This window comes from Pangasianodon hypophthalmus, chromosome 1, assembly GCF_027358585.1.
Source record: "Pangasianodon hypophthalmus isolate fPanHyp1 chromosome 1, fPanHyp1.pri, whole genome shotgun sequence".
Classification (NCBI taxonomy): Eukaryota; Metazoa; Chordata; class Actinopteri; order Siluriformes; family Pangasiidae; genus Pangasianodon; species Pangasianodon hypophthalmus.
In genome coordinates, this window is record NC_069710.1 from 23,198,084 (window position 1) to 23,210,553 (window position 12,470).

Genomic DNA, 12,470 nt, shown 5'->3' on the forward strand with positions numbered 1-12,470 from the left:
AAAATAAAAAATTCATTGGCAAAAAGCTTTTGTATAAGAAGAATAAAACACTTTGGGATGTGCTGTTATATGAACATAATTCGGGTGGTAATGGCCATCTGTGAACACCACCCAGTTGTGGATTATTTTCCTATTACAGCACACCCTGCTGTGTTTTATTCCATACTTAACTCATTAATACATTACATCAATCAGAGATTAGGCTAATTTTAGCTTATGTTATGAGTCAGTCCAGGATATCTCTGTAATAATCCTGTTTTCACTACTGCCTTCTTGTATAAATTATACATGTGCCTTCTTATGTAAATGAAATTTGTCATAATTTAAATTTCAGTGCCATTTAAACATTATTGTTAACCCATCTCAACTGTCGTGTCTGACGCACTAAACTGCGACACCACGACAAGCCCCACCCCTACCCCTCACTGTCCCCGCCCACTCATTCATTCATATTTGGTGTTCCGGAAGTGCGCGAGGGTCGGGTTAGCCAGTGCCTGCGCGAGCTGACTCGTGGGGTGAGAACAGTTTCATATTGAATATTTCAGTTTAAAAAAGGAAGTGTCACTCCAGGGCTTCAGTAGTATAGTGATATATAGAGCGTGTCGCCTGTATGGTAGTATTGTACACATGCTGTTATCTTAAGAAAGTTTGAGATATGGTTTGTAAGCGAGCGGTGTTCTGCGCACGGTGTCACCGGCTCGAACCCTCGGTACGCAGAAAATGGCTGGTCGCAGGTCCGAGCTCGGAGTCTCTCCTCACAGTGCGGCAGGAAAGAAAGGCGGCTAGCCTTCGCTTGAGCTTTTCTACAGGAACGAATTAAACGCGTTTAGCGACACGGGTTCGAGCCACTACATCGAGTCACAACATCCGAGAATGGTAGGCTAAATGTTTTTTTTTTTTTTTTTTTTTTAATCGGACCTCCGACTCCGTGTAATGGCGTCCGTCTGTGCCCGTGTCGCTTCCTCCCGCAGGACGTTTCTCAGAGCTTTGACTCTGCGCTTCTTGTCAAACCCTGAGACGGGGGCGTTCACTGATGCGTGCACCTTGTTTCATTAAGATCATTAAAAGAAGTAAATGACTTCCGACGCTATTGGCAACTAGTAAGGACAAGCCAGTTGAACTGGGGGGGAGATATTATTCACATCATGCACAATGAGCTAGGCTTTGCGTGTGCGGTAATATTTAGATATTTTTAGGTTTAGTATGTTTTATAGCCTGTGCAAGAAGGAGCCTTATAATATGAGTCTCTAGAGTTTAATTATTAATTATTTACCATAAAAAAACAAAAACAAAACACAGTTACAGATCATTCTGCTAGAGAGAACAGACCAGCTTACTACAGTGCTTCAGTAGAATAGCTTAAGAAGTTTGCTGAGTCAAAACTAAACTATAAATGTTGCCTAACTGGGAAGGCACATGGCAGTTTAAAACCCACTGTGGTGGACTTGAGTCTCACCACAAAAAAGTGGACCATTTGAATTCCATTTTTCGTGACTTAGCAGACACATGATGGCTTTGGATTCAGAAAACAGATGCTAGTTACTAAGATGAGATGTTTACTAAAATGCTCAAAAGTCATTCCCTTGTGGAAAAAAAAAACAGTAGGCCTAAGCAGCGCGTGAGTTCCCAAAGTTATGTACTTTTCCATGTTCTCAATAGGGTACACATTGGAAGCATGAAACCTTCTAGGGACATTTCATGTCAAAGATGTTGGGTCCTTGGGTCTTGACATCATCTATAACAGATCTTGGGGTCTCAGCATCAGAAGGCAGAAAGTGATATCAGAGGTAATGTTTGAGCTTTTTTTTTTTTTTGTGAATCATTTGAACATTTGTGTAGCAGCCAAAACAACTTGCCATTGTTTTTTTTTCTTTTATGTTTTCTTTTAGATCTTAGCAGTTGTGTTGAAGTAAAAGCTTATGTGCAACATGAGTAACAATTGGGTGGCTTGGTGGTGCAATGGGTAGCATTGCTGCTTCACAGCTCCAGGGTCCCCGGTTTCATCCTGAGCTCAGGTTACTGTCTATGTGGAGTTTCTGTGCTTTCTGTGCTTTCTGTTTTCGGTGTGGTTTTCACCTGGGTTCTCTGGTTTCCTCCAGTCTCTCAAAAACATGCCAGTAGGTGGATTGGCTACATTAAATTGCCCCTAGATGTGAGTGAGTGACTGCGTGTGTGTGTGTATGTTTGTGTGTGTGTGTGTGTTGCCCTGTGATGGACTGGCATTTCACTAAAGGTGTGTCCCTGCGTTGCTGCCAATGTTCCTGAAGATGAACGAATGACAACTTAATCTCTTATAACATCTAACTAAAAAAACTGCTTTTTCACACTTTTGTCAATTTTTTAGTTTGTAGGAACTTAGGCAGCCTTATTGTGGATTGTGTCACAGATTAATTAATTGGGATTGAGAAATTCTTTAAAAAATATATAATTTCTGCAAGAACAAATAAAATGTTATGATGAATAATGTATCCTGATATTTGCTGAGATAACAAGTCCTGTAAAACAGTTCATAAAGTTTAAAATACAAAGTATGACATTACTGTAGTAACCTAGTCCTGAAATAAGATCATTTAAGAAGATATAATAATGTTTGGCAAATAGCTAAAATATCTGCCTGAAGAAACCTAAATAGACAAGACTAATGTCCATGGAAGTATGTAACGACACATGAGTAACAATGTAGAATACAATACACCTGTTTTATGTAAGGAAGTACACACAATAGTCTGTGCTGTTATACAAAAATAATAATCCAAGCTGCGGTGGTGTGATACAGCCTGACGCAAAGTAGATTAGAATCTGAAATGTGTTCTTATACTTATACCATGAATGAATGACATATCACATTTTTTTAACTGGTCATAGTTCCACTTAATGATGTGGAAGTTAGTTATTTAGTTCCTGTTATCATTTATGTTACAGCTGTTATAAACAGTCATTTGTTCACCAGCCTCTTGTTTTTCTCACTCTTGAACTTAAAAAAAAGACAAAAAAAATGCAGCTTGTCATGATACTGAGAATCGAGAAAGCCCAAAGTCCTCTGCCCTGAAGACTTTCCGTGTCAGGAAACTTTGTAACTGTTACAAATTGCTGACTCCTGATACTCCTTCCATAAATTTTACATGAACATCTTCTAACAGAAAACTTCACCATATCAACGATTAAATATTTTTCTTTGTTACACAACATTTTTAAAAATCCATTTATTATTACTCTTAGATTATTTGGAGCATCTACCATGCAAGTCCCTGTGAATGAGCTATTCACATAGGCTATTGGAATGATAACGTATTAGAACTAGTGCATTAATATAAAGCTGTGATTAATGTTACAGCTGGAACTACTGTCAGAGCCGTGCTGTAATAGAAAATTAATGCGCTCTGATTTGAGAATTCAACTGCGCTATGGTATAAGGACAGGCAATAGTTTCCAGTAGTAATGGATAATTCTCAGTACTTTCTGCTGTAAGACAGATTTATGTCTACTAGTGTGCTCAGTTATGCACTGTCATTGGTACTGCATCATGCGAATTGTTTTCAAGTGAGTGTATTTCTGTCTGGACAAGCACCATTTGTGACAACAGAGATATATAATGTTATCATATACTTCTTTTCTTCCCAACCATAGCTATAAACACTATATTATAAAAGCAAAACACTGTCTGCATGCCTTGAATTTATATGCAATACATTTATATGTAAAAAATACTTTTGCATTACATTTCCTGTTGATATTTTTTCCTGCTGTTGAAAGGAGAGACCAGATTTTTGTTCGTATGCCGTATTGAGATTTATACTTGAATTTCACAAAAATATTTGGAAAAAAAATATTTCTTTAAATTCTGCTAAAATATTGAAAAATTTGCCATACTTTGTTCTTTTCCAGATTAATGACCTTTCCCAGTGGCAGTGACAAGGATGGAGACAGATGGCTCCACCAGAAGAGAAAATGGTTCTTTTTGCATGGGTTATAGAAGTGGATTTGGAAGAAAAGTTTCAGTGAATTCTCAGGTAGTAATAAACTGACTAGTATGCATTGAGTGACGTCATCACTCCTTCTGTGGTGAGCTAACAACCAAAGTTAGCATATTCTTGTTTCAAACATCAGAGGATATTGTTCAGGACCTTAGCCATCCAAGGGGACTGATGTTAACTCTATCTGAGTCAATCAAAAGTAGGTTTTTATGGACAAGGTTATAAATTAGAGGACCTTAATGAAATTTTAGCCTGAAAACCAAATACCCCTTCCATCTCAGGAGTATCTCAAGAATAGGCTGGTACTGATAGTGAAGACAAAGCAAGAAGGGAGTACCACACCATGCCTCTGATTCAGTTTCAGACAAGAATTCTGTTCATTTTAGTCAACCTGTCAGAAATGGTGTCACCATGCCTGAATCCACACCAGACAATACACGAATAGCTTCACAACTGACACCCGGCATCAGGACTAACACCATTTAAACAGAAATGAATGAACCAATAACCAAAGCGATATATTTTAATCCTAACCTCTTATCCAGTGATTACCCTGTGAAGGACCTTCACCGACAATCCCCTCTAAGGAATACTAGTAATAAAAAATATGATGAAAGTTTCAGTCACATTACCAAAGAGGAGGTGAAGATACAGGACTTTGCAAATGTTACTGGGTCTGAGACATTTGAGAAGACCAGAGACTGTGTGGACAAAAAAAGGACAGAACACCGTCAGGTGTGCAACAGTGCAAACTGTACAGCTCCAGTCTCATTTTATGAAAAACAGAAGGGATTTGATGTAGCAATGCCTGAAGCTGTTACTAGTGTTAAAGAAGCCATGGGGCAGGAAGAGGTCTATGCAGCACTGGATTTAAGCCTGCCAAAAAAGAACGTCAGGGATAACAGAGAAAAGTGTAAATGGGTTCTAGATCCTGATTACCAGATTTCATTAATAATGGAGGTAGATGAGATCAAGGATGACAGTCAGCAGGTAGAAGTGGTGCAAGACGAGGACGATGAAGATTACTGGTCTGACTTGGGAAATGATCATATGAACAATTTTCACTTAGAAAATTGGGATCAGTGTCCTTCTGCTTCACACGTAGCCATACCATCTACATATGGATCAGTCATGTGTCCTGATCCAAAGGATACACTTCTCATAGATGACGAAGGTATTCCCTACACTCTTTCTCCAGATGGTCAAAAAGTTCCCCAGATAGATCTTTCCGAAATGCCAGTGACTGCCTCAGATGAGACGCGATCTGCAGAGTCTGACATTGAGATGTCTTTGGCTTTTCAGGATGCAGAGCCTGACCGAGAGTTGTTTCTTCCAGATTTGATTTTGGAGGACTCATCACCTAGTGTCTCAACAGAAAGCTCACAAGCTACTATAACGGTGGAGAAGAAATCTCCCAATGATTCCACTGTTGAGACCGGGCCAACTGCCTTGCCGGTGATGTCTACCCTGCCTTCCCTTCCTATTCAGATTATGGCTAGTAATACTGACTCAAACACTCCCATTCTCCTACTCCCACCGTCTCACCTTCAAACACTTACAGCTTCAGCATCTAATGCTAATCCTGAACTTATGGCTCTGTCGCTACCTTTTGCCCTTGCCTCAAACACACAGTCTGCACCTGTCTTACTTGTTCTTTCATCTCCTGAAGTGTCCTGTGGAATTCAATCTTCCTCAGGTTCAGGACATTTTTCTTCAGTTTCCTCCCCATCATCTGTTGCACTTCCTTCATCTTCGAGTTCACCTGGCCCTAAACCAGAACCTGTCTCCTGTATAACTGCTATAAATCTCTCAGGACAAAATAAATCCTGTAATTATTCTGCTGCCCCTACCTCACCCATTGCTTCCTCAAGCACTTCCTCTGTGAACTCTTCAAATCTGGCTAAGCAACTGAAAACTGATACCTGCTCTGACATGCCCACTTCTTTCCAGGAAGCACTGCTTAGATTAGCTGTATCTGCTGAACAGAAAAATGAAAACCGACCCAAATGCATTGACAAATCTTCAGTCTTTAACTCATCATCTTGTACTGAAGCAACTCAGGCACTAGAGGAACATTGCGACACTGAACAAGTGTCACCAGTCTCTGAGCCAGAGTCTGTCTCAGTGGACCGAACAGACTCTTTATTAAGAATCAATACTGAAGACCTTCCAGTCCAGTCCTCTAATTCCCCTCCTAGTCCAGACTCACCAATACTTCCCACCAACCATTCAAAAAAACAGGATCCTCAGGCATTAGGCCCACGTCGCATTCTTTACTGCCAGTACTGCCCACGGGTTTTCTACTACCTCTCAGACCTTGAACGCCACTCCATCACACACTCCCAGAAGAAGCCGCACATATGCCAGCTGTGCGGCAAGGCTTTCAAACGCTCCAGCCATCTGGAGCGTCACAAGCATATCCATACAGGTGAGCGGAACTTTGAGTGCCAGCTTTGCCCACGGCGTTTCCGAGAGGCTGCAGAGCTGACAAGGCACCAGCGGGTACACACGGGTGAAAAGCCTTACCAGTGTCTGTTATGCCATATGCGGTTTGCTGAGCGTAACACTCTACGGCGGCACACTAAGCGCAAACATCAGGGTCAGCAGCAGGAAGCAATGAACACAAAAGTAAAGCCAGAAACCGAAGGGGTTTCACTTGTTGGTATGCACGAGCAACAGGAAGAAAATGCAGAGTGGTATATCTCAACTTTGACTGAGATGGAGTCTGACAATGACACAGGAGGAGAATGAAAATGAAACATTACAATGAGGCTTCATTTATATATTTAGGTGTTTTTTTAAAATTATATTTGCAATTTATTTACTTTTATATTTAAATACCATTCTGTTCTCATTAAGTATACAGTGAAAATTTCCACTGAAATCCACTTAAATAGATTGCTAGATATGGCAATACTTGGGCTTTGTTATTCTTTTACCTCCTATTTTTACCCTTAATACTTCTTAGAATGTCTTAATTACATGAGTGCACATTTCTTACTCTGGTAAAATGAACCACTTTGCTGTGAAGGTCAAGTAATCAGATTTGTTGACTCTTGATTAGTGCTTTTCCTATGATCATTTAAAATGCTTCACAAACTTCATTACCAAGTAATGCATCATGTCACATGATGCGTCGAGACACCTCCAGAGATATAGAGTATACTGAGGTGTTGATTTCAGTTTCCTGTTTTTATTTAAAAATTGTACAGATCTGGTTTTTTTTTTTACTATTGTGCCTTGAAATACATTTCATCATTTCAGTTGCTTATTGCTTTTCAAAAGTAATGCACACTGTGAAAGTAGAACATTTAAAGTTTCTCCTCAGCCTGTTATTTTTACTGCTTTCAATTTGCTGTGAACATAGAAGTGTTCTCTGTATCACTGATTGTCGCTAGTAGAAGTGTTAGCAAAATCGTTGCTCATTTGGGTTGGTATGTTACATTGCAGTTTGGTATAATATGATTAATACTAAGAAATGTAAATAACATTTAAAAACAAGTTTTGGTGTGTATATAGATAGTGTTTGGTCATTTAATTTAATTTTCTCTTCTTAATTTGAGTGTGACTCAAAGAAATGCACATCAGCAGAGTAAATATACTGTGTAATATGTTAATATATTCCCTGTAAATAACAAAAGATCATCCTAGGTCTGATTGCCCTAGGGTTAATTTAAAACTCTACAGCGTGTATTTCATATATGATTAGCAATCTGAATATTTGCACACTTTAATTAAAGCATGCTTGCTGACCCTTCTCTCTCACTTTAGTCATTCTCATGTTCAATTGTGCCGGCAATTTATTCTGATTTAGAATCACTGGACTGCAAATATTCAAAACAGCTTAGACAGAGCTGCTAAGAAATATTACCTAAATTACGCAGTTGGGGTTGCAGTTTTGTGCTGTACTCAATGTATATTCAAAAGGATCAATTTTATTTGTTGAACTCCTTTTACATTAGACTTGCCACGGTGCTATGTGATAAAAATGTAATTGTCATAAGAGGGGATGTTGTAAGCCTTACAAATTATTATTTTAAAAAGAATAAGCAAATTGACTGCTTGTAACGTAAATGCAGGAAATAATGTATTCTGTATTATTCATATTAATATTATGTGGTAAGACCAAGCACTTCTATGAAACACAAACCACTGGGTTATATTCGACACATATGCATAAATATGACATGCCATAGTCTCTGTCACACTGTCTCATGTCTAAATAAAATGCCTTAAAATAAAACTTGTCATCGACATTTTCATTATCAAAAAATGCTTTTTCATTTTTGCCATTGTAATGGTTTATTTTATTATGGCTTTGACCAGTAATTTTATCTTGTTTTTTTAGATTTTAGAAATAGTTTTAGACAGCTAGACAGACAAGCATCTCAGCCTGCGCAAAACATCGACCTTGATAGTCTCAGATTTCTGTTCTTGGCTGACAGGAGTGCAACCCAATGTGGTCTTCTGCTGGTGTAGCCCATCCACCTCAATGTTTGATGTGTTGTACGTTCTGAGATGCTTTTCTGTTCACCACTTTTGTAAAGAGTGCTTATTTGAGTTAATATACACCGATCAGCCATAACATTAAAACCACCTGCCTAATATTGTGTAGGTCCCCCTTGTGCTGTCAAAACAACTCAGACCCATCGAGGCATGGACTCCACCAGACCTCTGAAGGTGCACTGTGGTATCTGGCACCAAGACGTTAGCAGCAGTCCTTTAAATCCTGTAAGTTGTGAGGTGGGGCCTCCATGGATCAGACTTGTTTGTCCAGCACATTCCATAGGTGCTCAATTGGATTGAGATCTGGGAAATTGGAGGCCAAGTCAACGCCTTGAACTCTTTTTCACGTTCCTCAAACCATTCCTGAACAATTAATTCAGCATTACCCTGCTGAAAGAGCCCACCGTTATTAGGGAATACTGTTGCCATGAAGGAGTGTATTTGGTCTGCAGCAATGTTTAGGTAGGTGGAACGTGTCTAAGTAGCATCCACATGAATGCCAGGACCCAAGGTTTCCAGGCTGAACATTGCCCAGAGCATCACGCTGCCTCTGCTGTCTTGCCTTCTTCCCATAGTGCATCCTGGTGCCATCTCTTCACCAAGTAAGCGACACACATGCAGTCGGCCGTCCATATGATTCATCAGACCCACTTTTGGTAGGTACTAACCACTGCATACCGAGAACACCCCACAAGACCTGCCATGTAGAGATGCTCTGACCCAGTCATCTCAATTTGGCCCTTGTCAAAGTTGCTCAGGTCCTTACGCTTGCCCATTTTTCCTGCTTCCAACACATCAACTTTGAGAACTGACTGTCCACTTGCTGGCTAATATATCCCACCCCTTGACAGGTGCCATTGTAATGAGGTAATCAATGTTATTTACTTCGCCTGACAGTGGTTTTAAAGTTATGGCTGATCAGTGTAGCCTTCCTGTCAGCTCAGACCAGTATGGTCATTCTCCTCTGATCTCTCTTATTAAAACAAGGTATTTCAGTCTGCAGACCCTTTGCCCACAGGATGTTTTTTGTTTTTTGCACCATTCTGTGTAAACTCTAGAGACTGGTGTGTGGGTGTGTGTGTGTGTGAAAATCCCAGGAGGTTAGCATTTTCTGAAATACTTAAACCAGCCCATCTGTTACCAACAACCATGCCATGATCAAAGTCACTGAGATCACATTTTTTCCTCATTCTAATGTATGATGTGAACATTATCTGAAGCTCTTGACCTGTATCTGTAGGTTTTTTTGCATTGTGCTGCTGCTACATGATTGGCTGATTAGATAACTGCATGAATGTGCAGGTGTACAGGTGTTCCTAATAAAGTGGATGGTGAGCGTATGTATTATATAAATGTCTTTGTGTGACGTTCATTTGCACGCTATTAACCTTGCAATGCTGTGTGTGCATGCATCTGTGTGCAGGTTTTATATTTTTTTAATAGCAAAATGACCTCACAAGGATAGGAATATCTGACAGTTTTGGCTTGTGGGGACATTTGGCTGGTCCCGATGACGAAAACTGCCTTTTGTTATTTTTATTGTTTGGTTATTATTAGGTTTAGGTGTAGCATAACATTAATAAGCTGAATTAAATATTAGATCAAAGTAAGGTCCTCACAAGTATAGTAAGTATAGTGTGTGTGTGTGTGTGTGTGTGTGTGTGTGTGTGTGTGTGCTCGCACATGCTCCGGGTGTGCACCCCAGATGTGCCTTTGGTCTGTGTTCCATTTGGCAGCATCTTCAAAAGAGAGGATGCTGTATGAGAAACAACCTGACAGGGTGTGAGTTTGTTAGTGACTCGTTCTTTCTTTATCATGGCTCGTCATTTTTTATGTTACATGTATGGTTTGACTTAATTTTTCTATTTTGATGTAATCCTGTTTTGATGTAATCCTTTCTCATTACCTAGTTAGCCTTGTGCAAGTGGATGCATGCCAGTATCAACTGCTGAGGCCTCAGAAACTTTATTTATTTTTTATTTTTATTTGATTTTCATTTTCATTTCCATTTAACATTGAAGAGACTCAACATGTTGTGCATTATAATGTATTATTTGAATATATTCCCTGTAAATGGCTTTTATAATGATCTTTTGCATCACTAAATATCCTTATCTTTACCCTTTAGGTAGTTATTTTAGTGCCAGCAAAAAGCAGGCGATTGCCAGTTACTGGCTTCTCATCTGTCCTCATATAACCAATCATGACCTTGCTTTGGCGTGAGTCGACTCTCATTGCACAGTGCTGCCACTGGATGGCAAACTCACTCCAGATTTCTGTGTGCAGTGCAACATACGAAACGACCTTAACCGCATACTGTCTTATATTTAATGAAGCTCTTGATGCTGATACACTGACAAATAAAATTTGCAGCATTCTGTGGTTTCATACATTTCCCAAACCTAGTTTGTTCTGCACAAAAGCTTCATATATGTCTATATGTTGACCTTTTGTTTTCTCGTTAGTTTTTCATATCTGACTGAACAGGAATTGATTTTGCCCTCTGTACTGAAGAATACAAAAGCCCAAACAACATAAGCAGTATGTGCTTTTCAAGCTGCGCCATTCAATGACACAGGCTGTTCAAATGAGACTGGGGTGGGGTTAAAAGGAGTGTAACAGGTGTTAATCAGAAAGGGATTCCCAAAAGGGGGGCATAGATACTTGACAAGAGAGTGAGAGATTACATCATTTTCCCTTCACGTCCTTAGATGTGTCACTGTGTGTTTGTGTGAGTCATTGCTGTGCACTGCAGAGAACAATGCTGTGGACCTTCACACAAAGCAGACATTTTGACCTGAGGTACAAGAACTCAGTTTGTCCCCAATGATCATAGTACCCAATATATTTCAGTTTGTCTTATCTGAATTTGATCCCTTACCGTTTTACTCATTTAGATGCTCTGCATGCGGGCTTTAACATCTGCTTCTTTCAGTCCTGAGCTCTATATATACAATCTGCATAAAATAATTAGGATTGAACTTCCTGCACTCCAGTGTGCTCTCTCTCTCTCGCTCTCTCTCTCTCTCTCTCTCTCTCTCACTGTCTCTCGCTCTTCCTCCCTTTTGGTCTGTATGCGTGTCTGTCTCTCTGTCAGTCTTTCTCTCTCTCTCTCTCTCTCTCTCTGTCCCCCACCCATCCTCCCCCCCTCCCACACACACACACACACACACACTGACCTGCTGATGCAGCAGCACACACTGACATGCCTGTCAAAGTGGCTGAACAGGTGGTGCTGTAATGACCACCTTCTGCCCATCCCCCTTCACCCACACACACAAACACACACACTCTGAATTGATAGATTGATCCACAGTATGCCTCACTGCTGTACATGTGTATGAAATCAGTCATGTATTTAATGAGGGCACTGCATATACCAATGCACTTGATCTCAGAAGATGATCATCCAATCAGTGAAACTGTGCCTGTTTTTCCAGCTAGGATTCTATAATGTCATGGCATCTCTCTCTCACACACAAACGCACATATAAATCTAACTATCCATGTGGATACCTTATGTTGACATAATAATTAATGCTATACCTAACCCAAAAAGTAATGTCCCCACAAAGTCAAAACTGTCAGATATTCCTATCCTCGTGGAGGCATTTGGTCCCCACAAAGATATAAAAACTTGCCCACCCACAGGTTCATATATTTTGCAGTCACGTGTGTTGTCAATGTAACGTAACTCATGAAGCATGTTGGCCCTCTGGTATGCTTTGAAATCTTTATTTTAGTCAATACCCACAGTTACTAAGTGAATGATTCTGATTCAGCACTTCCATGTTAAATATGCAAATACGTTATTCTGTAGTCTGTAAAGCTTTGGAACCTGATCTAACAAGAGTCAGAGAGTGATTGAAGCCGTCAAGCCTCCAAACCTCAGCATCAATCAGTCAGCAAACAAGTCTGTGTGTGTGTGTGTGTGTGTGTGTGTGTGTGTGTGTGCCAGTCCTGAAGTTTCTGAGGAGGGGGTTGGGTTGG

The 12,470-nt window shown here is 40.0% G+C and overlaps 1 protein-coding gene across 5 annotated transcripts; it reads left to right on the plus strand.

The window, feature by feature from the left end:
* The first annotated feature begins 436 nt into the window (after window positions 1-436).
* On the plus strand, window positions 437-8,217 carry LOC113542557 (zinc finger protein 398). 5 transcript variants are annotated; one of them, XM_034304163.2, is made up of 4 exons: window positions 437-515; window positions 1,660-1,787; window positions 1,890-2,015; window positions 3,886-8,217. In XM_034304163.2, the coding sequence occupies exon 4, from the start codon at window positions 4,467-4,469 to the stop codon at window positions 6,723-6,725; it is 2,259 nt and encodes a 752-aa protein (XP_034160054.1). In that variant the 5' UTR covers window positions 437-515; window positions 1,660-1,787; window positions 1,890-2,015; window positions 3,886-4,466; the 3' UTR covers window positions 6,726-8,217. The 5 variants fall into 5 exon arrangements, with proteins under 5 accessions (XP_034160054.1, XP_026795963.2, XP_053092944.1 ...); XM_053236969.1 differs by lacking the exon at window positions 437-515 and adding an exon at window positions 522-876; XM_026940162.3 differs by lacking the exon at window positions 1,890-2,015.
* Window positions 8,218-12,470: the final 4,253 nt, after the last annotated feature.

What these genes read in the sequence shown, in the direction of transcription:
- LOC113542557 (XM_034304163.2), top strand. Translation starts at nt 4,467, where the DNA reads ATGAATGAACCAATAACCAAAGCGATATATTTTAATCCTAACCTCTTA.